General features: G+C 44.6%; 1 protein-coding gene across 3 annotated transcripts in view; it reads left to right on the top strand.

Moving 5' to 3' along the window:
- The window catches only part of CAST (calpastatin), a 195,332-nt gene that overhangs the window by 6,823 nt on the left and 163,171 nt on the right, over nt 1-25,338 (top strand). Inside the window, exon 1 of one of the 3 annotated variants that reach the window (XM_073678209.1) lies at nt 15,616-15,653. The exons of 1 other annotated variant lie outside the window; for it this stretch is intronic. In XM_073678209.1, the coding sequence (XP_073534310.1) occupies nt 15,631-15,653 (23 nt within the window). In that variant the 5' untranslated portion in view covers nt 15,616-15,630. Of the gene's footprint in view, nt 1-15,615; nt 15,654-20,980; nt 21,058-25,338 lie in introns of those variants that run through there. One more of the 3 variants, XM_073678226.1, reaches the window with a different exon arrangement.

Here is a 25,338-nt window from a genome sequence, read left to right as displayed (position 1 = left end):
ACACATGGCCCCAACCCTCCTCTGGTGCTCCAGTCCATAATATTCCTGGGGCCAGATGAAAGGCTGCCCGTCCGGCCACGTGTGCTGGGCAAACAAGTCCTCTCCCAGACGCGGCACCCTTGGTTTTACGGGTGCGGGCGCGGTGGTGGTGGCGCCCGGGTTGCCCAGGCCTTGCGGCCAGGCCTGGGGCACCTGGAAGGTGAAGGGCACCGTTAGGACGGCGGCGCCCTGGGCTACCTGGCCTTGCGGCCAGGCCGGAGGCTCCGCGGAGGTAGGGGGCGCTGTTGGTATTGCGGCGCCCGGGGGTTCTAGGCCCTGCGACCAGGCTGGTATTACTTCCTGTTTTGCCACGCTCGGGGTCGGTGCGCATGGCGTCACAGGGGTCGCGGCGGCGGCTTCCGGTTGGGGCCTAGTCTGCGTCGGTGACATGGCGTTTTCGGGCACAGCAGGGGGACTTTCGGGCTCTGCGACGGGGAGCTGGGGCAGGTAAGCGGTGTCCCGGTTTGGGGTATAGACGTCCCCTTTACCTGCCTCCATGCGTTCGGCTCCCTTCTCGGCGCCGTCTCCGGCCTTGGGTCCTCCCGCGCCATCCTCAGAGGCGGTCTGTCTCCTCATCTTGGCTGGCGTGCTCCGGGTCTTGGTTTGCTGGGCCATCTCTCGGCTCCACTCCGCCAATGTCTCTCGCTGTACCCGGGCCATCCTCCGTGCGAGGCCCTCCAGGGCAGTCTGTGCACACTCCCGGTCTCGGGGGAGCTGTGCAAGGACCTCCACTAGGCCTAGTGGGGTCGTGGTTTCCAGCAGGCTCCTGACCAACGGGTCGGTGCTGCTCTGCTCTTCTTCCAGCAGGCTCCTGGCCAGCGGGTCGGTGCTGCTCTGCTCTCTCGCCATCTCCGGGTAAGCTCCTTCGTTACTCTTCTCCAGGCTTCTTGCCTCCGGGTGCGCTCGCTCCAGACTCCTCCAGGCGGCACCCATCTTCGTTCTTTTCTTTCGTCTCCTCCCACTTCGAGGGCGGTCCCGGGGCCACTTGGTGACTGTCAGCTCTAGGGGCGGTTCTTTCACGCCGACAGACACCTCTAGCATCACAGTCTCTGTTGGTGGGGGCGGTTTCCACTTTTGGCGCCATTTTCGGTCCTGGCCCACGATGGGAGGTGGCTTCTCGCCACCCTCTGGCACGCCCATAATGGCGTCCGCTCTGGCAAGGCGGGAAATCCTTGGAAATGGCGGGAACCGCTTCCCAGTGGCGGGAAACTCTGCAGATGGCGGGAAAAAGCTGTTAATGGCGGACAACCGGCTGGAATCGACTGGTGATGGGGTCCGATGGCGGGGACCCTCCGGAACCGGCAGGAGACTTCTTTTTGAGGTAAACTCGTTCTTTCCTTCAGGCACGCAGTACCCGGTTGTTGTGGGCACGTAATCCTGCCGACTACGCCAAAGTTGACGCGCCCCCTGGGCCATATTCTTTAGGGGGAATATCCGGAGCCGGATCAGATGGGGGTTGTAGTCTTCCGAGTGGCTGTGACCCGGTCCGTGCCCAGGGTGTCAAACTCAGTTGTATGTGGCAGTCCTACAGATGTTACTAAGTTCTTAATGTCGACTACGCCACCCGTTGTGTTGCGGTCACTGTGGCCGCCGCTGCAGCAGGGTCCGCTGAGGCTGGTGGTGTAGGTGCAGCTTTGGTGATATAACCCCCAACGGGTGGGGTATAGCCTCAGGGGGATCAGGTGCAGAGGATGGGAGTTGTGGTGATGCAGTGTAGACGGCAATCAGAGACAGAGTCGGGTTATGCAGTTTAGGATGTTTACTCACTGCTGATGTTCTGGTCACTCCAGCTTCGAGTGACCTCCCGAGCCGTGCTGCGTCCACCAGGTTCTGGATCCAGCCAACCCCCAAATAAGTCCGGAGCGTGACCCTGAGCTCTCCTTCTGTCCTTTCTCTGGCCGTCCCCACTATTGATCCACCCAGGTCCAGCTCCCTCGGGCCTTCTGTTGGGAGACCCTTGGCCTTGGGTTCCCTGACCCTCCACGTGGTATGCCTTTGTGGTGGATGTGGTGGGTGACCGTGGCAAACGCTGCCCACGGTCTCCGGTCTCTGGCTGGGGTGTGTTTTTGCCCCCACCAGCTTGGGTTCCGGTACCCTGATGCCGACTCTTCACCCGGGGATTTAATTTGGGGTCTTAGAGTCCTTTCTTCTGTTTCCCCCTCTGGGTCTCTCTTTCTCCTCTCTCACTCTGGGTCTCTCTTCTCCTCCGCTCGCTGACTTTCTCTCTGCAACTGACCCTGTTCTTAGTTGGTGCCCACCTTATATATCCCTCTATGTGTGAGCTCAGGTGACCAGCACCCAATGAGCTCCTATCTTTACCCAGGCTGCTCCCCCTATCTGCCCCTACACTACTTGGGATGTACCACCCCCCTCCCACTCCAGCCAGGAACAGACTCGGTCGTACCTGCACATTTCTAAGTGGGAGTACCGTCGGTCTGCTCCTCGGAAATGGGATGTGTGTAGTGCATGCAGCCTACCGAGCTCAGTTCCACACTCCTTCCTTACCCGGGAGTGGAATATCACACCTCTGGGTTGAGGTGCAATACCCCTGTAGCAGCCGAATCCTCAGGGTGCTACAAACCTGCTGTCAGTCAGTGTCAGGGCTGCGGTTACAACCACCACTCACTACACACAGACTGAACCTGTGCCGGCGCCAGCTGTAAGACTAGAAGCCGAACGCTGATGGGGGGGAATACAGTTAATTCTTCCCGGCAGCGGGGCTCTCAGTGTGGCCTCCACACAGTGTCACAACGCTTTTACCCTGCAGAGGAACCCCAATATCTGCAGGTTAATAGTGTTATTTTACATGACAGGTTCCCTTTAAGGTGTATGGGAACCTTCAGTATCCCATCCACTTTTATGGCCATTGGTTGCTAATTCCATGGATAAAAACAGAGACTTGCAGCCCCTTATTCCAAGTTTTGCTGGAGATTGTAACGTCATGTATCATATTTTTATGAACTACCTCAAGTCATAAAAATAAAACAAGGCTTTTATTATATCAGCTGATAAGTTAGAAGAAGGTAAAGCAAAAAGAAGGTAAAGCAAAAGTGCAAATGAGGTCACTGAATATGTGTAATGATGAACTGACTCCACCATAGAGCCACATTAAGGATGGTATTAACAGGTATGAAGACAAGGAGTAGTGGTGTGACACGTTCATAAAAACCCATTTACTATAGTGTAAGCCACGATACCACTGACCACAGTATGTGCACTCTTAGGGAATTAGTATAGTATATAAAAGGGTTAATATAATATGGTTATTTATACCTGCTGCAGCTTACATATCCCCAATGCCAGGTCTAAAGCCCAAACTAATGTCCATTAGCCAAATCCAACAACTATTCTGTAAGATGTGTACCTGACTAAAGCCCATGTGTGATGTCACAGCTGGTACCTGAAAGACACAAAGTAGTGATGTCACAGCAGCTTCCCTGACTAAAATCCACTTGTGATGTCATAGCAGTTTACCCGACAAAAGTCCATTGATAATGCCACAATTGCTCACTTGTCTGAACAGCAGATATCTGAAAGAAACACAGAGCTTCTGGTAAAAACGTTTTTTGGTAATCCAGAACCTCTGTCAGAATCAAGTACATTTTTTGTATTAGCGTTATTGTCAAAATCATACAAAAACACAAAAAAATAATTAGCCATAAATGTTAACATTCACAGACAGCTGTTATTAGATCTGCTCTTGTCTTGGCTCTGATTCCACAGTCAGACGTCATCGCTCTAACTTCGTAAACGGCGCTGACATTGATGTAAGGAGTCCTGATGTCATCACTGCCCCACACACTTGCTGTCCAGGATGCATTTTAATTAACTCCTATATAGTTATTAAACATGTTAGAAACATACCGTAATTGATGTTATTACTAGTGATGAGCGAGCATGCTCGTTACTCGAGATTTACGAGCATGCTTGGGTGTTTTCCGAGTATCTTCAGTCTGCTCGGTGTTATGTTTCAGTCACGCCATGCGCATGATTTACGACTGTTTGACAGCTTTAATACATGTGAGGAATGCCACGGAGTGACTAAAACATAACACCCGAGCACGCTGAAGATACTCGGCGAGCACCCGAGCATGCTTGCCGAAAGGGTTAACAGAACATACTCGCTCATCACTACTGTACCAATTGTTAGAGCCAGGCAGCAAGTTTAGTGGCCAAATGGGGTGCATTCTATTTAAAGCCCCTTAGTTTCCATCAGCAGTGGCCCACCATGATCTTGCCCTAGAGATGAATAAACCCTTGGATGACCCTCTTTGATCATTCTTCTGCCTCATGTCTCTGCATTACTCTCTAAACTCGACTCTTACTTTTCCCTGACTCCATTGCTGGTGTTTGATTTTGGCATTGTCCTCACTTTTCAAGTAGTGACTCGGCCAGCTGACCACTCTACCATCAACTCATTCCACCGGCCAGCAGCCACTCTCTGGAACCAGCTAGAGAAGGACAGATCCCTCTATGGGATGAAAGGGTGACACACACAGTATTTGGAAACCCATTTGAACTGACGGTTTCATCACACAAGGCATTTTTTTAAAAAAATCGAAACCAAGCTGAATGTTTAAGAATCTGCAATATGGAGAAATGTGACGAAGCGGACCTTCCAGTATTTCCTGATATTTTTGGAAACAACAAATGTTAAAGTTCAGAAAAGCTATAATTATATCTTGTCATGTTATAACCTGATGGCTCCAGGCTACAGGGCTTCAAGACTTACTACCTTTTTGAAACCATGTAAAACAAAACTATAATGATGGGCCAAGCTATTCAATGACAAGGTGCAAATACTAGAATTAGGGCAAAGGGAGAGATTTCAATGTTCTTGTAGTTTTTTTCTTTTCGCACCAATGTAGATTTCACTTCTGACAACTTGAGTTGTATGGCCTCCGTGTGCTGCTGTACAGCCTCAGGTGCCGTATGTACGAGCCTACGGGACACGATGGAACATGTTAACATTTTTTTCTGGCAGCTTTCTAATGAATGAAACCTTTATACGCCTTCATAATTCATGTTTCACTCTTTGTATGCCTCCATATAAAATCACAATTCACATTTAATGCCCATAGTTATCTCCACATCTCCAATAAAAAGGCGTTGGTTAGAGTTACTCTTGAGAATTCATATAGATCCTATAAAACAGAAGAATAAATGATGTAATCAGAAATGCAGCTGTAATTACTTACATCAAATGTATATTATATCTTATACAGCAAAATCCCTATACTCCAGCATTTCATAATCCTCAGAAACACTGACCTTAAGGTTGGGATCCAATTTAGAGTTTGGCACGTATGTAATATGCATCTAATGTGCAGCTGCTAAGAAGCAGGTTCCTAAAATCCTTAGTGGCTTTGCACTTCATTATTAGAGATTCATTGCGGTATCATGACTGTATTTGCCTCTAGGCACTGGAGGTCCAGGGCTTAGGGCGGCATCTTGCAGGGGGCGTCAAAAGTGAACTTCAAAATGTATTTCTTTTTTAAAATGTTCAACTCTATACCCAGAGTCCTGCCGCTCTTGCAACTAAATCCAGTGCCTTTTGGTGAACGGGTTGCGTGCAAACTCTGCAAAGTGTCTATGCAGGAAGCATCATCTCTGGTCTGCAAACATGGCTGATTGGTCAGCAGGGGCTGCTGTTTGCTGCATCGCTGAATGCTAAGTCTTCCTTCACACGTCCGTATTTCCAGTATTACGTGTGGGTATCCGTTTTTTTCACGGATACCACACATATCCATTATGATCTATAAATAAATGAAGTGCAAAGCTTCTCCTATACATTACACTGTTAAAATTGGATAGCATAATGTATGGTATCAGTTATTTTTCACTGACTTACCGCCTTGTTCCTTGACGTAGATCAAAATCTGACATGTCTCCAAGACTATTGACTTTTAGGATTGCTACTTCCTGTAGGTGGCACTAGAGTTCTAGTCCTCTTCCTCTCTGAAGAGACAATTTGCATATTTCCCAGAGGAGCATTGCGATTTTAAAAGTCTCCTCACTGTGACATGCTTAACATGTCACTCTCCGCAAGGAGAAATGTTACCCCTTAGATACCGGTTTGATGCCTCTCACCCAGCCAACCCAGAACTCACACTTTGCACTGATGAGGGGCAGTATCCCGAAACAGAGTGTCTGCAAATTGAGTTTCTGGTTCTGGCTTATATCCTAAGCCATGTGATAAGGCTCGTTAATGGGTCACTATTGACTTTTGGGATTGCTTCTTCCTGTAGGTGGCACTAGAGTTCTAGTCCTCTTCCTCTCTGAAGAGACAATTTCCAAGATTTTGTCACAGACACATGGTCCGTAAAACCACATGGACATGTGAACAGCCCCCAAAACCATAATGGATACATGAAAAACATGGATAGAACATGTACGTGAATCATGGCTGTCTCAATGAAGTCTAATAGAGCAGGACTAAAATTCTGCAGCCCGGCCTTGAATGGAGGTACACATGATTGGCCTTTTGACCTCCGCTACAATCCTTCTTTATGTGATGGCCATAGCGAAATAATGGACTTTGCTTTGTCCAGCAGGCCAATAGATAATGAATGAAGCAGAAATTCAGCATGTGCTCCTCCAGGGCTGGACAGGATTCTGAAGGCCATGGTTCCCCTGGGATCTACAGCCTCCATTCTCAAGATCATTCAGGGTCCCAGCAGTTGGACTCTTTCCTATGGACAAGGGATAATTTTCAACTCTGAAAATATGGAATAGGTGGTGATTTTGGTGTTTTTTTCATTCAGTAATAGTATTCAGTCAATAGTTATGGTCTTGTTGTTTAGTCAAGATACTTATTATTATTTGGCACTGGGCTAATTTATGCAGATACATTTTCTACATTCTGATATACTATAGTGTTCCCTGTATTTCCCAAAAATGCACTATATGCTCTTGTGGACTGGGTCCCGGCTATATGTTAGGCAACAATGCTTTATAGAAAAAAGAATTTACAATTGCACTTCTGGGATTTGCATTTATTAATTGTGCAGCTAATATTTATTTTTGTTCCATCAGAATGGATTGCTGATGATAAATGATGGCTTTATTGATGATTTCCTCTTTTGTTCACAATAACCAATTATACTGTATATAGTTATTTATCATTAACATATCTATTACTACATACATTATTAAGATACATTATTTCAATTGCTCAGATGCAATAGAATTCTGCCAATAATTAGTAAGGGTAAATAGTAGGGTTGAGCGAGTATGTTCTGTCCGAGTACGCTCGGGCCGAGCTCCGAGTATTTATAGCTGCTCGGTGATAAGGTTAAATCCCTCCTGTGTGCATGATTTGCGACTGTTTGACAGTTTTATTACATGTGAGGAATGTGTAAGAAAGAGACATTCCTTACATGAACTAAAACTGTCAAACAGTCGCAAATCATGCACACGGGAGCGATTCAACCATTTCACCGAGCAGCTGTAAATACTCGGAGCTCGGCCCGAGCATACTCGGCGAAAGGGTTAATAGAACATACTCGCTCAACACTAGTAAATAGGCTTTTATATTGGGGTGGATTTAAGTTGCGTTCACATGTTGCTGTTGTGCTGCAGTCACAGCAAAAATGTATCACTGACACAACATGTGAACACAGCCTGGGGCTCAGTACCTAGAGCAGCGTGAGCTGCACACACAGCAGCCATATCTTATCAACCTTATCTCACACACAAGCTACACTTGTGCCCAATGCTATGTGTGACCCCACCCTGAGTGCACTCATAAATGAATCCATTAACTAATAGTGAGGGGTAAATACTGTCACCGGGTTACAACAGCTTCTTCCAGCTCTGTATTTTAATAAAAAGGCTGGGGTCACATGTGCAGTTTTTGATGCAGTTTTTGAGAAAGAGCTGTAAGTGGATACATACACTTCTCCTTCCTGCTGGATAAAAAATGTGTGTGTAATCTCAGCCTAAAAATGCTGTAAAGTATCTATACTGTATGTAAGGGCTCATTCACACGTCAATGTTTCTCGTAAGAATTTTGATAAATACGTACCCATTATAGTCTATAGAGCTGCTCACATGTCTATGTATTTTTGCAGACCGATTGGTCCACAAAAAAATCTGAGACATGTCCATTATTGATCCGAGTCTCAGATAAAACTCACCACTGCAAGTTTATGGGTCTGTGTAAAAATCGGACAGCACTCAGATGCCATCCATGTTCTGTCCATATTTCACTGACTTTTTATTATCTGAAGCTTAAGAAACCGCCATGAGTTTCCTTTTTCATCAGAGTAAAACTCTAACCAAACTCTGATGATAAAAGCTGACACCGAATAAACTCTGATGAAAAAAAAAAGACACTGAGGAAACTCAGACCAATTTTTGTACACGAGAAAAATGAGAAATAAATCACATGTAATAAGGTATCATTCGGGTCCAGGAAACTGGACGTATTAAACGAATTCTAAAAAGGTTATTGCCTAAAATTATATCACATTTATTAGGAAATGACTTTTTAGTAATATAACTGGATTGACCATAATCAAAACTATGGGCCCGATTCATTATTGCATTTCCGCTTTTTTGGCCAATTTATTTAATTTCAGCCTTAATATTCTTTATATTTATTAAAGTCTACTTTATATGTGTTTGCTTGTTTTGTTTTCTGTTATGACCACCATAGTGGGCCTAATTTGGGGTTTACAGATTTTTTCAGGAGATTCATCAATTACAACTTTTTAAAAAGTCATAACATTTGGTGCAAATGTACGCCATTCCTCCCTTTAGTGATTTTATGTACATCATGTTTTTGGTACAAAATTTACCCCATTTTGCGTAATGTGTAAAAAAAAGATAAAGATGATTCTTTACATTGCACAAAATTCTTTACACAATTTTGAAAAATTTGGCACATAAAAACGGTAATGAATACCACAAAACAAAAAAGAAAAAAAAACCACCAATGATGAATCTGGGCACATGTGAATAAAGCACTGTAAATAGGACAAGGAAATCGTTTATCTATAAAGGCGTTTTCTTTAATGTAGAAATTTACAGACCAGTTTCTCCACTAGCAAACAACACTTACCATGTGTTTTTAGGTATTCACCTTTTTCACATATTTTACAAAGCAAGTGAGATCTAATTCTATTGTCTGTAGCTGCAGGCTGACATCTACAGCATCCTGAGCTGCACCTATGACTATAGAATTAGGGCAGGGAACAGCCTGTGCTATACTGGAAGCCCCAAAGGCTTGATTCACATCAATTCTGTGGTTCACTGTCAGCACGAATGCCAGGAAAATTTCATATACATCAGTCTATAACCAGCGATAGGTGGTGTGAATAACATTGACGACCCTACTACAATTACTAGCGTCAAGTAGGCAGCAAGTTCTGGAAGTTGATGTGCCAAAAGCAGAAAAATGGACATGTGTAAGGATCCGACCAATGTTGAAAGGGCCATACCATGATAACTGGAGTAGAGAATCTCTAAAACAACAGGTCTTGCAAGTGTTCCTGGTGGACAGTGGTTAATACCCACCAGTAGTAGTCTCACGTAGGCCCCTGAGGCTCATTGATGTGTGGCACCGTGCTGAGCTATGGTGCCACAGATCCTAGAGGGGTGCATGGACGGATTTCTCCACAAGAGGCCCTCAGAGCATACACACACCTCCACCCTACCACCTCAGATCGCCAGAGGGAGCCCGGATAGGGTTATATATACAGAGGGTGGAGTTAGGCAGGCAGTTCCTCTGGAGAGTTCAGCAAGTACAGGTCTGAATACAGAGTCGAGCTCAGTCTAGAGAACAGAGTTCCTGCTCAGAGCCAGAGAGGGACAGAGTTCTCAGTTCAGTTCCTCTAGTGAGAAAGCCTAGAGTGAAGCTCAAGTTAGCGAGCTGAGGGCGTACCGACGCCATAAGAGCGGTGAAGGAGCAGTGTACCTGCTGCTGTGTGTAGCCTAGTGAGGGCCCGAGTGTGGCCGAAGGTGAGTGGAAAGTGAGTAACATAGGGGGCAGAGGAGCTTAACCAGCTCACCCCGAAAGCATATACCGGACACCGGGTCCGAGCTTACAGGGATCTCTATGACCCAGTAGGAAACAACCGGAATCCCTGGTGAACTACAGGTCCCAGGTTCACCAGAAGCTGATACGTACCAGAGCCAGGAGTCACGGAGGCCCCGCAAGCAGGGAGAGTGATCTCCAACAGAAGGCCCTACCACAAGGTCAGCAGGTGCCAGACAGAGACCAAGTTAGGCCTAGCTCCAGGCAGGTCATAAACTTACCAGGAAAAGGCAAGAAACAGGAGGCCCCGCACCCGCTCACTGGGGAGAGTCCTGATATGCACCCTTCACCCTACAGTGCCCTGGATCGTGCCTGAAACACCACCAGTAAAGGTACTGAAGTGAACTGTTGTGAGTGTGCCTGTTCTTCTCCTGACCAGGCTGGGTCCCCTCTGTCCTGCATCCCTTCTCTTACACTGCCCTGAGGCCCCGCTCCACCTGTGGGGAGCCGCACCAACTAAGCTGCCTGACCACCGGCCTCAGAGGACTGCAGCAGAGTGACCCCAGGGTACGGGCCCGGGAGCCGACCACCGCGACATCCCCAAAACCAGGCAACAAGGCCCGGGCGTCGAGTCGTCCCCATCCCCTGGGCGCGTCAGATGCATGAAGGAAACAAAGGCTATCCCATGTAGTCTGAACCCATGGTTGTGCTACTGTAACATACCTGGCGGTGTTCTTGCATAGGGCACCATATCCCACTATGCAAGATCGCAAACTTGATCACCAGTCCAGTCTGCTAGCCTGGCTTCTTTCCATGCTGTCTGCTTGCCTCTGTTCTGGCTGCTTAGGGCGGCGGCCCGGTCACTTCCTGTTTCTTTTAGCTGCTGTGGGCACACCCCTAATGCGTCCTCAGCCTATTGCTGTCAGTCACTGGATATTTAAACCAGCTTCACCTGGAAGCTGGTGCCTGAGCAACTCTATCATTCAGTGTGCTCCTTGACTCTGAATATGCCAGGTCCTGTTCTGTTTCTCCTGCCTGACTGTTCTCCTGGAGGCTGTATTTCCAGGCCTGTCTGAACACGCTCCTAGCCTGTTCATCCCGCCTTCTAGGGGCTGCATACCTAGATCTGTTATCTGTGGTTCTTCCCTGTCTGTCCGCCTTACTGGAGGCTGTATTTCCAGGCCAGTCTGAACACGCTCCTAGCCTGTTCGTCCCGCCCTCTGGGGGCCGCATACCCAGACTCGCTCCTGTATCTCGCTGCAGTGTCAGTTCCTGTCTGAACACTCAGTTCCTATCTGAACACTCTCCTAGCCTGTTTCCTGTTTTTCTCTATGTCCGTACCTTCCCTTTTTCTGCAGAGTCTGAACCTGCACCTAACTCCTACTCGTTGTCTCTGTACTTCCGTTTGTGAGTTTAGAGTCCACTCGCTACTTCATTGCAAGTATCTTGTGTGTATCTGGTTCTGCCTTTCCCTTCCAGTCTGTTCCGTGTGAACAGAGCCCTGTCCCCTCTGCTCTGCCTTTGCTCACTGCTCCGGAGGTTTATCTCTGCCCTGCCTGGCTCAACGCTCCGGCGGTTTCTGCCCGCTCTACCTTGCTCACTGATCCGGCGGTTCCTGCCTGCTCTGCCTTGCTCACCGCTCCGGCGGTACCTGCCTGCTCTGCCTTGCTCACCGCTCCGGCGGTTCTTGCCTGCTCTGCCTTGCTCACCGCTCCGGCGGTTCTTGCCTGCTCTGCCTTGCTCACCGCTCCGGCGGTACCTGCCTGCTCTGCCTTGCTCACCGCTCCGGCGGTTCTTGCCTGCTCTGCCTTGCTCACCGCTCCGGCGGTTCTTGCCTGCTCTGCCTTGCTCACCGCTCCGGCGGTTCTTGCCTGCTCTGCCTTGCTCACCGCTCCGGCGGTTCTTGCCTGCTCTGCCTTGCTCACCGCTTCGGCGGTTTCTGCCCGCTCTGCCTTGCTCACCGCTCCGGAGGTTTCTCTCTGCTCTGCCTTGCTCACCGCTCCGACGGTTCCTGCCTGCTCTGCCTTGCTCACCGCTCCGGCGGTTCTCGCTCTGCCTTTGCTCACCGCTCCAGGCGGCCTCGCTCTGCTCTGCCTTTGCTCGCCGCCCCAGGCGGTCTCGCTCTGCTCTGCCTTTGCTCACCGCTCAAGGCGGTCTCGCTCAGCTCTGCCTTTGCTCACCGCTCCAGGCGGCCTCGCTCTGCTCTGCCTTTGCTCACCGCTCCAAGCGGTCTCGCTCTGTCCTGCCTTTGCTCACCGCTCCAGGCGGTCTCGTCCTGCTCTACTCTTGCTCACCGCTCCGGCGGTCTCGCCCTGCTCTGCTCTTGCTCACCGCTCCGGCGGCCTCGCCCTGCTCTGCTCTTGTTCACCGCTCCGGCGGTCTCGCTCTTCTCTGCTTGTCTACCGCATTTGCGGTTCTGTTCCTGAGTCCCAGTCTGTACTGGACCTTATCCAGCCTGTGCTCCAACCTGCTAGTGCCTCCCTGTCGGCACTCCAGCCGTGCTTGCCAGTACTCCCTGCCTGCATACCAGTCGTGCTTACCAGTGCCCGTCTGTCTGCATACCTGCCGTGCCTGCCTATACCCACCAGTCAGTGTGCCAGCCTAACCTGTATTCTCCGGTGTGGGTCAACAGCCGTGTCCGGGGTCTGACCTGGAGTAGCACCTGGTCCCTCTGCTCGGTTTCTCCCTAGTGCACTGGCGTCATTAGCCGTCGTGTGACCTTGGTCGGATCGGGTAGATACTTAGCTACGCCCCTCCAGGCACTCTCCGGTTCATGGTCCAGTGGGATCACTAAACACGCACATGCCGGTCAGTCTGGGCGTGTGCATAACAGCTACAATGGCAAAAATTGCTGAAAAATGTCACACTGGGTTTGACCTTGCTTTATATGGGGGCTGCACTGCCATGAACCTCTAGAAAAACTACCTACAATGGGCACATATACATTTGAGCAGGACCATGAAACAATAGAAGAAGGTGGCCTGGTCTGATGAATTGTCTTTTACATTTTGTAGATGGCCGGGTGTGTGTCTGGGCATTGTAGTAACAAGTCTGATCCATGGAGGTCCCACATCACAACTTGAAGGACTTACAGGATCTGCTGCTAACGACTGGGTGCCATATACCTCAGGTCACCTTCAGAGGTCCTGTTAGGTCCATGATTTGAAATTTCAAAGCAGTTTTGGTTAAACAAGAAAGGATTTACACATTAATGTTATGGCTGATTGGTGTATACTCTGACTTGCCCATAAACTTTAATAGGCAATGGCATACCAAGAGAGTCTCCTTTTGGCATAGGTTTGACAAGGAAACATCAGAATGTGGCAGCTCAACCATGTTTATAAGAGTAACAACTGTGCTTTTCGATACAACAATATACAAAAAAAATAAAAAATTGTCCTTTTATAATGGCAGTCTACGGCAGATGTAGAAGACTTTATAGGTACACAGTTCAATACATCTGACCATATGACTACAATGTAAAAACTGAAAACAGTGTTAGTTCAGCCCTACTATCTTCCTGAAGATGAGGATGATTGGGTTCAGATCTGACACATTGATAACCTATCCATACAATAGATCGTCAATATGAGATTGTTGGGGGTCCAACATCCGACACCCCTATGATTAGCTTAAAACTGCTCCACCAGTGGTCAAAACTAAGCAAAGTAATAGGCAGAACACAGCAGCTCCATACACGGGTTAGTGGCCACTGCCGAGTACTGCACTTATCTGCCATTCATTTGAATGAACTTGAATTTACTTGAATGAAAATAAAGTGCAGTGTCAGAGTGGTTTTTAGTTGATTTTCAGATGATACCTGGCACCCCACCTATGTACAGCTGGGCCATCAATATGTCAGTCCAAGACAAGACCTTTAAACAGGACGTGTTAACAGGTCAAAAGTGTCCAGCTCCCTCTGCTCCTCTGAGTTCTTTAAAGGGGTTGGCCATTACTCAGACAAGCCCTTCTGAATCCCTGTTTTCCTCCCAGTAAAATAACACTTATACTCATCTCCAATGCAAGCGCTATTCCAGCAGTGCCGTCACGTGATCCCTACGGCCAATCAGATGCTGTTGCGTTCTCACTTGCTCTGGATGTCAATTATGTGAACGGGACAACCCCTTTAAAGAGAACCTGACAACAAATCAAAAGTGGCTAGCTTCTGCTCTTATTTTATTACTTCTGCTCCCTTGAGCAATCCATTTTCTTTTTAAATCCGCCATACGGTTCTAGAGAACTTTTTGTTTAGTGCTAATTTTCACTGTCTTTGACAAGGGGGTGTGGCTCACAGGATTCTCTTGGGGCATGTCTTTAGGCTGTTCTGTATTATTATCCTGCGTGCAATGCTTCTTGCAAAGACCAAAAATGCCTGATGAAGGTAAAGAGACCCTGAATCCAATGATGTTTACTGGTTGCAGCGGTTATGTTAAAATCAGTGTTGTTAGATGTAGCATGTAGCAGAGCTTTGCACGTACATGGTCTATAGACAGTGAGCTGTTTATCACAGCAGGGGGTGGAGTCGGACTAGTACGCACAGGCTGCTGTAGTCCGGGCAATGATAATCACCAGGTAATAAAACATTTAGTGTAAGTAAACAACAGCACACAGCTTGACATGTGACAAATTGTTGAAACTGTGTTTCAACCCCTACCTCCTGCTGTCCTCAGATTACATAGCAAAATCTGCTGACAGATTCTCTTTAATTCTTGCATCATGTTGGCAAATATCCACAAATGACGAGCAGGAGCAGGTCTCACTGGCACAACCATCCATATCTGTGCATATATTTTACATGACAGGAATGAGAATTGCTTAATACTGTTATGACATATCACCATTCCTTCAACTTTTGCATTGCACATAGGTTCTCCCAGCCAGGTGCTGTCAGCTCAGCTTTGTTCCAGTGAGTGGGGCAGGGTTTTGGTGCAGGGAGACAGAATTGCCACCTTGCAGAATTGGTGAGGGTGCCAGCAGTTAGACTCATTGATCAGTACTACTGATTAATATGTGATGGTATGTCATAGTATTATCAGTTTGTGCCCTATTCATCAAAGATTTTACACCTGAATCAAAGCTTTGAAACGTTGCAATATTTTGGTGTAATGCGAAGCTGCGCCAAAATTTTGTGATTTATTATGTTCTCAAGTCATTTTCGCCCCGGTCCAAAAAAGTGAATAAGCTGGGCTGAGGCAGGGCAGGGCAACCATAACACACTTTTCCAATTCATGACGAGAAGCAGCGTTCCTTACTCCACAAATCTCACTCCAGTCCCCGACTGGAGTAAGATTTGTGGCCAAGCGCACACGAAGGAGCACACCACTTGTCAGACACTCCTGTGAACAATGATGAATCGGGGCTTTTGAGTCATGAAATGGAGTTCCTTCGTAAAGGGGTTTTCCTTTTGATAAGTTACAAATGTGGGAAACCTCCTTTATTTCCTGTAGATCGAGCGTTTACAGCTGAGCTTTTCTGCTTTATGAGCAATGTGAAATTATCATTAATTCAGTACACGGAAACAATTATGATATACAATTGATTTTTGTATCCATTTCAGAGCACTTGAGAATCTCAGTGGAATAAAGATCAGACAGATGTCCGTCATGTAAAGTATGGAGGAGGAGGAGGAGTACTAGTAAGAAGCTGTATGTGCACCACTGACACCAAATATAGTACTGCACAGTATGTAAGAAAAACCCTTAACAGATCACACAGTTAAAATGGTTGGCAATGTTTTAAAGAGGACTTGTCACCAATTCAAAAGTGCCCATTTTTTGCTCTTAATCCATATATTGTTTTTTTTAGTCTGTGGTTCCAGAGATATGGGGATTTTTAGTGTTAATTTTTGTGCTCTTTACAAGGGGGCGTGGCTCACAAGATTTTTCTAGGGGCGAATCTTAGGGCTGCTCTACATTAAAATTCAGTACTAAATCATCAATAATGAATAACACTATTTCTGGACATTACATAACTTGTTTTATACATTATATTTTTACATCTCCAGGCTCTAATCATTAGACACAACATCAGCTTCCTTTTGTCTCTCTCCAATGGTCTAATGGCATAGACTATTTTTTAGGCGCAGGTGTAATGTGATCCCTCACTAAAGAAAGAAGCTTAAACAGATCTGAGTAATTTTTCACAGTGAATGATCAGTAAATGATGAGAATAAATGTCTGATAAATGGAAAGACTTTTTTATCACCACTTGTACTTTTGATTTAAGAAAATACAAAGGTGTAGTTACTATTTCTATTTCTAAAATACCCTAATCTGCAGTGTTAGAGGCTATTTTAACATGGGTCAAATTTGACACAATTTTTGACAATTCTGCACCAAAATTTTTTGTGAGAAATAGCTACATTTTGCATCCTATAAATATAATTCAAGGGATGCAGAATGTTTCATATGCAAATTTTCACATTGATTTTTGAGCCGTACTGTGGAAAAATTCCACCTTGGAAATAAGTATCAAGTTACTTTTTTTTGTGGATTCCACATGAAAACGTAAAGGACTAGCCCCACTGAAGAATTATGGGACTAATCCTTGTGTGGATCCACAGCATTTCAACTTGCACATCCATTGCAGAAACCAAAGAGGGGCTTAGATTTCTGAAATGGACATTACAGGTTGGATTTTAATCTAACTCATGTCATACCCTAAATCCCCCTTTTCTTTATCTTAGCTTTCCATTTTAAGATCCCTGGCAACCCTTGAACAATGGAGCATTGCCTACATCCATAATATTCAAGATGGCGGCAGATAACATGAAAATGTCTTCCGCAAAGAATAGGGGATGGCGCATGAAGCAGACAGCAGAATCTTCTATATCGGCTAATGTCTACACTATGCAGTGGCATACGATTGAACTTTCCATTAAACATATACGTTAGGAGCACATTTGTGAAGACTGTGCGATCAGAAGCTCCTAATAGATGCTGGATTGCATGAAAGATGTGGCCAGAGAGCCTACACTTAGCTTTTTCATATGTGATAGGTGCAGAAACCTTTCATCTCAGGACCCAGAAGCCAACCAATTCCTTGAGTCTATAACCCACATAGTACATAGATCTGCAGGTACACTAACCTTCAATATGGCAACCCCTCAGCACTCTATACGGTCCCCAACATGGTTGTCCATTCTTTTATCAAGAAAAATAAAACATTGCATAATGATAGATTTTGGCATTAAAAAAAATTGGAAATATTTGTGTAATGTGTAACAAATTTTGGACTATATATTATTATATACATTGGCTTTTCCAACCTCTGCCCGTCAGAGACAATATAGTTTACAACAGAAAATGGGGTGAATTACAGCAGAGCTCAATTCCACCTTGTAGCAGAAGTAGAGATTTGATTCTGGTACATGGACGACCTAGCGAGCCCTTTCTTGATGAATTTTGTGCATCTTACTCAAGCTCGCTTATGATCCAGACTGGTGAAAGGAATGGTAATCATATGAATTCCCCCTTTGCCTTTCAATTTTCAATACTAGGGCTCGTGCACACGATAGATTTTCTCAGACAAGTGCTACCCGCGATTTTACTGGATAGCACTTGTACCTATTATATTCTATCGGGCTGTGAACATGTCCAATTTTGATCCGAGTGTCGGACCAAAATCAGTAATGCAAGTCTACGATTCTGTGAAAAAAAATCAGACATCATGAGAATCATCTGAGTATCACCTAATTTTCAAGGACTGACATAATGGAGAAGGTGAAGAATCTTTTTTTCCCATGTCTGAGAAAAAGTCTGATCTGAATAATTGTATCAATTTTTCTTGTATGAACCTACCATTGGCAAAATTCTCCTTGCGGTCAATGAATTGAAACATTTAATTCCCGCATGCAAAAACGATGCTTTTTTTCTGCAGGCGTGTGCACCACAATGCAGAATGGCATTCTGCTCTGATTATTACGTTTTTGCAGCATTTTTCTCTTTTTTTTGCATTTTTGGTGCAGAACATGATTGTTTTTAAATGCACAAGCGCTGGGACTCTGCTTTTTAAAAAAGCATTTATGTTTTTTACACTGACTTATTCTAAACTCCCCATAGTCTATGGGTAAAATTGCACAGTTCAACAGTGTCTTAAAACGCACAGTCAACAGCAGGAGTTGTCATGAAATCATATCCCATTTGCTTGATCTGATAAATGCAGCAGATTTTCTGGAGCATTAAATGCAGTACCAAAGAAAATGGATCATTTATACTAAGTGGGAATATAGTACAGACTAAATGGGTTTTCTTGTAAAAAAAACTGTTTAGTATAACCAAACAATATGCAGGAATGTCTCTTAGATGAGGTAAAACTTATGAGACTTCCAACTAAAGACCCACATCCTACAAGCCAGAACCAGATGCCAGCTGAGAGGGGGTCATACATGTGCACAGCTTTCTCCCTTGCAGATTTTGGTTATCAGGCCACGCGCCCACGTTCAGTATTTGGTCAGTATTTTACATCTGTATTTGTAAGACAAAATCAGGAGCGGAGCAATCAGAGGAAAAATATAACAGAAACACGTGCACCAAACACTGAAGGTGTGCACATGGCCAGGCTACACTCTCACAATCAGCTTTTTAGTGAGTTTTTGATGTTGCAAAGTTTCTACAGCATTTCTGCACGCATTAAAGCGAACCTGTCAGCAGGATTTTGCTAAGTAAAGTACAGGCAGTGTCATGTTGGGGCTGCTGCACTGATTAATATGATACCTGAGGTGAAGAAATCCGTCTTGTCATTCTTGTATAATCAGTGTTTGCAGTTCTGAGTTAATGATATGCTGTGCTCCGGGGCAGGACTGTGGGCAGGTCTTTTCTTGTGGATCTGGTCTAGAGCACCAGGATAAGACCCCGCATACTGTTTTCTAATTCAAAACATGAAGAGAAATGTATATAATTTTTAACTACTTTGCAGAAAATAACAAAAAATGAACATTGGGCTGTTCTAAAAAATAGCAGTGTCTGCATTTGTTTTTACAAACTTACAATATCTACTCTTTTGTATGAGGATTTAGCATTCCTGTGAATCACTAACCTAATATTTAGTTGTATACCCACAGTTTTTTAGAACAGCTTCACATCTATGTTGCGTAGAGTCAACCAACTTCTGGCACCTGTCAACTGTTATTCCAGCCCAGGATGTTTTGACTACATACCACAATTTTTTGGCATTTGATGGCTTTGCCTCAGAAACAGCATTTTTGATGTCGCCACACAAGTGTTCTATCAGATTAAGGTGCGGAGATTTGGCTGGCCACTCCTTAACTTCAATTTTGTTGGACTGGAACCAAGATTTTGCTCGTTTACTGGTGTGTTTAGGGTCGTTGTCTTGTTGAAACACCCATTTCAAGGGCATATCCTATTAAGTGTAACGCAACATGACCTCTTCAAGTATTTTAATATATGTAAACTGGTCCATGATCCCTGTTATGCGGTAAATAGGTCAGGCACCATAATAAGAGAAACATGCCCATATCATGATGCTTGCACCACCATGCTTCACTGTCTTCAGAGTGTACTGTGACTTGAATGCAGAGTTTGGGGGTCGTCTGACGAACTGTCTGCGGCCCTTGGACCTAAAAAGAACAATTTTACTTTCATCAATCCACAAAATGTTTCTCCATTTCTCTTTAGGCCAGTTGATGTGTTCTTTTGCAAATTGTATCCGCTTCAGTATATGTCTTTATTTAACAATTGGACTTTGTGGGGACTTCTTGCTAAGAGATTAGCTTCACACAGGCGTCTTCTAACTGTCACAGTACTCACAGGTAACTTGAGACTGTCCTTGATCATCCTGGAGCTGATCATTGGCTGAGCCTTTGCCATTCTGGCTATTCTTCGATCCATTCGAATGGTAGTCTATCATTTTCTTCCACGTCTCTCTGATTTTTCTTTCCATTTTAAAGCATTGGAGATTATTTTAGCTGAACAGCCTATCATTGTCTGCACTTCTTTATAAGTTTTCCCGTCTCCAATCAACTTTTTAATCAAAGTACCCTGTTCTTCTGAACAATGTCTCGAACAACCCATATTTCTCAGGCTTTCAAGGAGAAATGCATGTACAACATGTGCTGGCTTCACCCTTAAATAAGGGCCACCTGATTTACCCCTGTTTATTCACAGAATGATTGACCTCACTAATTGAACTCCACACTGCTATTATTTTGAACAAACCCCCTTTCAATTAATTTTTGAAATAAACAGACTCAAAAACATGCAGATCATGAATGCAGAGTCTGTTGGTTTTCTTAGAATCTACTGCAACAACTGGTAAATTGTTTGACATGTGGAAATATAAGTGATTAATCTGGTTAGTGCTATTATTTTGAACACTACTGTACCATTTTAATCAGTGCAGTAGCTTCAACATGTCACTGCCTGTAGTTTACTTAGCAAAATCCTGCTGACAGGTTCGCATTAAGTAAAATAAGTTACTTGCATTTGTAAAAAAATATACAGCGTCAAAAAACTCACCATATAAACGTATCCTAAAGGAGCTCTAGTACTACTAGTAGCTCTGCCTATTTTATATATCCTGAGCTACCTACAAGCAGAAAAGGTGGGGCACATAGCTAGTACTTACTATTCTATTCAATGTATTTAAAGAAAACCTAACACCGCTGCACGTCTCAAAAACAAAAATCCCATAATAATGTTGAACTAGAGCCAATTATTGTAAAAAATCCCACTAAGCTTCTGAAAGTGCCAGTATGGCAAATAGCTGGCCACATGCACCACTCATTTTCAGTAGATCCAATGAGTTACTGTGACTTTGGCTTGTACTGTATATCAGAAGCCAATTAGGGGGTAACGCTATTCACTAGTTCATCTACTGATGGTTTCCCTTTAAAGCGATCACATACATTAGGTCACTGTACAATTATGCTGTGTAACATGCCTGGCTTTGGACAGCACAGAAATATTTGCCTGCGGGCGGCTCCTCCCATAACTTACTCATTCCTTTGCTTCACAAATGACAAGTCGTTCTGATTAGTATTCAAGGAAAAACATTCCAGGCTTCGCTCTGAGAACAATAAGGTAAGGATAGTTTTCCTTTTTTATTGTATTGTTGGACATGTTTTTCTTTTTACATAACGTTAGAGATAATTGCTCTATGCTGTGCTCTTATGACTTTCTGTCTTATGGCTGTCTGTCTTATGGCTGTCTGTCTTATGGCCGTCTGTCTTATGGCCGTCTGTCTTATGGCCGTCTGTCTTATGCCCATCATCTGTTTGTGTACACAGGAACCCGAACGAGAAAACACTTGTCTTCTAGTCTTGTAGAATTCACTGTAGGCAGTGCCATAATAGGAGTCAAATGTTTTTCAGGAAGTAGGTAGCGTGCACGAAGGGCCAAACTTGTCAATGCAATAATATCTATAAGGCCACGGCCCCACTATCAGTATTTGGTCAGTATCTGGTCAATATTTTTTCTCAGGAGTGGGAGCCAAAACCAGGTGAGGAACAATCAGAGAAAAGGTATAATAGAAAGAAGTCACCAATTCTGCATTTATCACCCACCCCTGAGAAAAAATACTGACCAAATACTGATAGTGGGGCCGTGGCCTAAGAACAAGGGTCAAGACGGCATTTGGTGTCAGAAAGTGGTGGTGTAGATGCCAGGTCACATCAAAAACTGACGTTGAGCTAAGACAAATCCCAGGACAGGGAAACTTGGTACTCGTATTGTATTAATTAAACGGAACCTGACAGCTGGATTTCTCCCTAGAACACACGTGTCAAACTCCGGCCCGTGGGCCAAATCTAGCCTGCAGGGTGGTTATATTTGGCCCCCGACACCAAAACCGCAACCACTATGTGGGGCCATTATTCAGTATGGAGGACTTTGGGGTCCCATTATACTGTATGGAGGACTATTTGGGGCCCATTATACTGTATGGAGGACTATGTGGGGCCCATTATTCTGTATGGAGGACTATGTGGGGCCCATTATTCAGTATGGAGGACTATGTGGGGCCCATTATACTGTATGGAGGACTATGTGGGGCCCATTATTCTGTATGGAGGACTATGTGGGGACTATTATTCTGTATGGAGGACTATGTGGGGCCCATTATTCTGTATGGAGGACTATGTGGGGCCCATTATTCTGTTTGGAGGACTTTGTGGGGCCATTATACTGTATGGAGGTCTCTGTGAGGCCATTATTCTGTATGGAGGACTATGTGGGGCCCATTATTCTGTATGGAGGTCTATGTGGTGTCCATTCTACTGTATGGAGGACTATGTGGGGCCCATTATTCCGTATGTAGGACTATGTGGGGCCATTATTCAGTATGGAGGACTATGTGGGGCCCATTATAGTGTATGGAGGACTATGTGGGGCCCATTATTCAGTATGGAGGACTATGTGGGGCCCATTATACTGTATGGAGGACTATGTGGGGCCCATTATTCTGTATGAAGGTCTATGTGGTGTCCATTCTACAGTATGGAGGACTATGTGGGGACTATTATTCTGTATAGAGGACTATGTGAGGCTATTATTCTGTATGGAGGACTATGTGAGGCCATTATTCTGTTTGGAGGACTATGTGAGGCCCATTATTCTGTATGGAGGACTATGTGGGGCCCATTATTCTGTATGGAGCACTATGTGGGGCCCATTCTACTGTATGGAGAACTATGTGGGGCCTATTATTCTGTATGGAGGACTTATGTGAGGCCATTATTCTGTATGGAGGACTATGTGGGGCCCATTATACTGTATACTGGTTGGCCCGCAAGTTTTTTGTTTTGGTCCTCCGTGTGTTTAAGTTTTACATCCCTGCCCTAGAAAAAGGTAGAAGGTGAATTTTATCAGAATACTAATCCTGTTTTAATGATTCCTGTATTATCCCTAAATGCTACTATAGTGTATTTAAAAATGATATTTAATTGTCCTTACTCTCCTTGAGTGCGGGGTACCAGACTAGTCCAGACTCAGATAAAACATCGGATAAAACTCGGCCGTGTTATACACTCGTGTGAGCGAGTCCTAACAATGAAAATAGTAAACTAATAAAATGTAATAAATAATAAACTACAATTTAATATACTACAAAAATAAATGAAAATATTTATAAACCTTTATTAACATATGGATAAAATTATTTAAAAAATTAATACAATCAGAAGAAAAGTAGCATCAATAGGGGAAACAGACGTACATAATACATTTGATGTAAAAAAAAAATATATACAACTAAATGTGCGGGAGTATATATTGTAGACAGCCTATGCGATGGGTAGTACCGAAAAATCAGTATTTCATGACTGGGTATGTATTACAATGGACCAAATTAGTCTCTGGGGCCATTCACCTGTCCGATTTTTTTCCTCAGGCAGACTCTGTATGTCCACGTTGGATCCAATATTCGGATTGCACTCGACCATGCTAGTCAAACAGTGTGTGGAAAACATCGGACTGCACTCGTATGACATCTGAGTGCAGTCTGATTTCTGTGCATCAACTCAATATTGGAGAAATTTTGTTCTCAGTCTTCTCCTCACGGTGTGCTCCAATTCTCTCATCCGAAAAAATCAGATCACTCTATTGTATGCTGACACACTGATCAAACTTAGATCAGAGTGTCATTTGCATAATTAGCCCAATTTTATCGAATGAGAGAATCTACGGCCACCTGCACAACAAAAAATTCCCCCGTCATTGGAAATCAGTAGACCCCCCCCCCTTCTACAGAAGAATGTTTGCGGAGATTGCTACGGTCCATACAATGGAAAAACTGATAGCTCAAACAGGGGAAGAAATTATTACAACTGCTGCTAAATGGTTTCACTGGGAAGATATTCTCTCTTTCCCGACTTATCAGAATGTTCCGAGATGATTCATATCTAGTCCCCATTTTGCATTTCAATTGACCAATATATTGACGACAACCTGTCCGCTTGTTGACGTCCTTAATTTCTTGATTGTAAACATCGGTTCTCCTATACAATGTCTCTCTCTTATGGTCCCCTTTGGTTTTCCCTTGCCTTCTCACCGTTCTCTTTTCCCCAGTTAATTTAACTATCCATAGACATGTACAGTGTTGTGAGAAAGTATTTGCCCCCTTCCTGATTTCTTATTCTTTTGCATGTTTGTCACACTTAAATGTTTCAGATCACAAAACAAATGTAAATATTAAACAAAGATAACACAAGTAAACACAAAAAGAAGTTTTTAAATGAAGGTCTTTATTATTAAGAAAAAAAGAAATTCAAACCTACAGGGCCCTGTGTGAAAAAGTGATTGCCCCCTAAACCTATTACCTGGTTGGGCCACCCTTAGCAGCAACAACTGCAATCAAGCTTTTGCGCTAACTGGCAATGAGTCTTTTGCAATGGTCTGGAGGAATTTTAGCCCACTCATCTTTGCAAAATTGTTGTAATTCAACCACATTGGAGGGATTCCGAGCATGAACCGCATTTTTAAGGTTTTGCCACAGCATCTCAATCAGATTAAGTCTTAATTTTGTTTTTCTTAAGCCAACCAGAGGTGGACTTGCTGGTGTGTTTTGGATTATTGTCCAGCTGCAATACCCAAGTGCGCTTCAGCTTGAGGTCATGAACAGATGGCCGGACATTCTCATTCAGGATTTTTTGGTAGACAGCAGCATTCATGGTTCCATTTACTACAGCAATTCTTCCAGGTCCTGAAGCAGCAAAACATACCCCAAGCCATCACACTACCACCACCATATTTTACTGTTGGTATAATGTTCCTTTTTTGAAATGCTGTGCTACTTCTTCACCAGATGTAATGGGACATACACCTTCCAAAAAATTAAACTTTTCTCTCATCAGTCCACAGAGTATTCTCTCTAAAGTCTTAGTGATTATCAAGATGTTTTCTCGCAAAACTGAGAAGAGCCTTTATGTTCTTTTCGCTCAGCAGGGGTTTTAGTCTTGGAACTCTGACATGCATGCCATTTTTGCTCAATCTCTTTCTTATGGTGGAGTCATGAACTCTGACCTTAACTGAGGCAAGTGAGTCTTGCAATTCTTTGGATGTTGTAGGGTCTTTTGTGACCTCTTAGATGAGTCATCACTGCGCATTTGGGGTAAATTTGGTCGGCAGGCCACTCCTGGGAAGGTTCACCATTGTTCCATGTTTTCCATTTGTGGATAATGGTTCTCACTGTAGTCCGCTGGAGTCCCAAAGCTTTAGAAATGGTTTTATAACCTTTTCTAGACTGATAGATCTCAATTACTTTGTTTCTCATTTGTTTCTGAATTTCTTTAGATCACAGCATGATGTCCAGGTTTAGAAGATCTTTTGGTCTACTGCATTTGTCAGGCAGGTCCTATTTATGTGATT

Source organism: Phyllobates terribilis, unplaced genomic scaffold (genome assembly GCF_046119375.1).
Source record: "Phyllobates terribilis strain yellow unplaced genomic scaffold, ASM4611937v1 Scaffold_1__5_contigs__length_1240528914, whole genome shotgun sequence".
Lineage (NCBI taxonomy): Eukaryota > Metazoa > Chordata > Amphibia > Anura > Dendrobatidae > Phyllobates > Phyllobates terribilis.
Note: the sequence above shows the minus strand (reverse complement) of the source record. Positions and strands in the feature narration are given on the sequence as shown.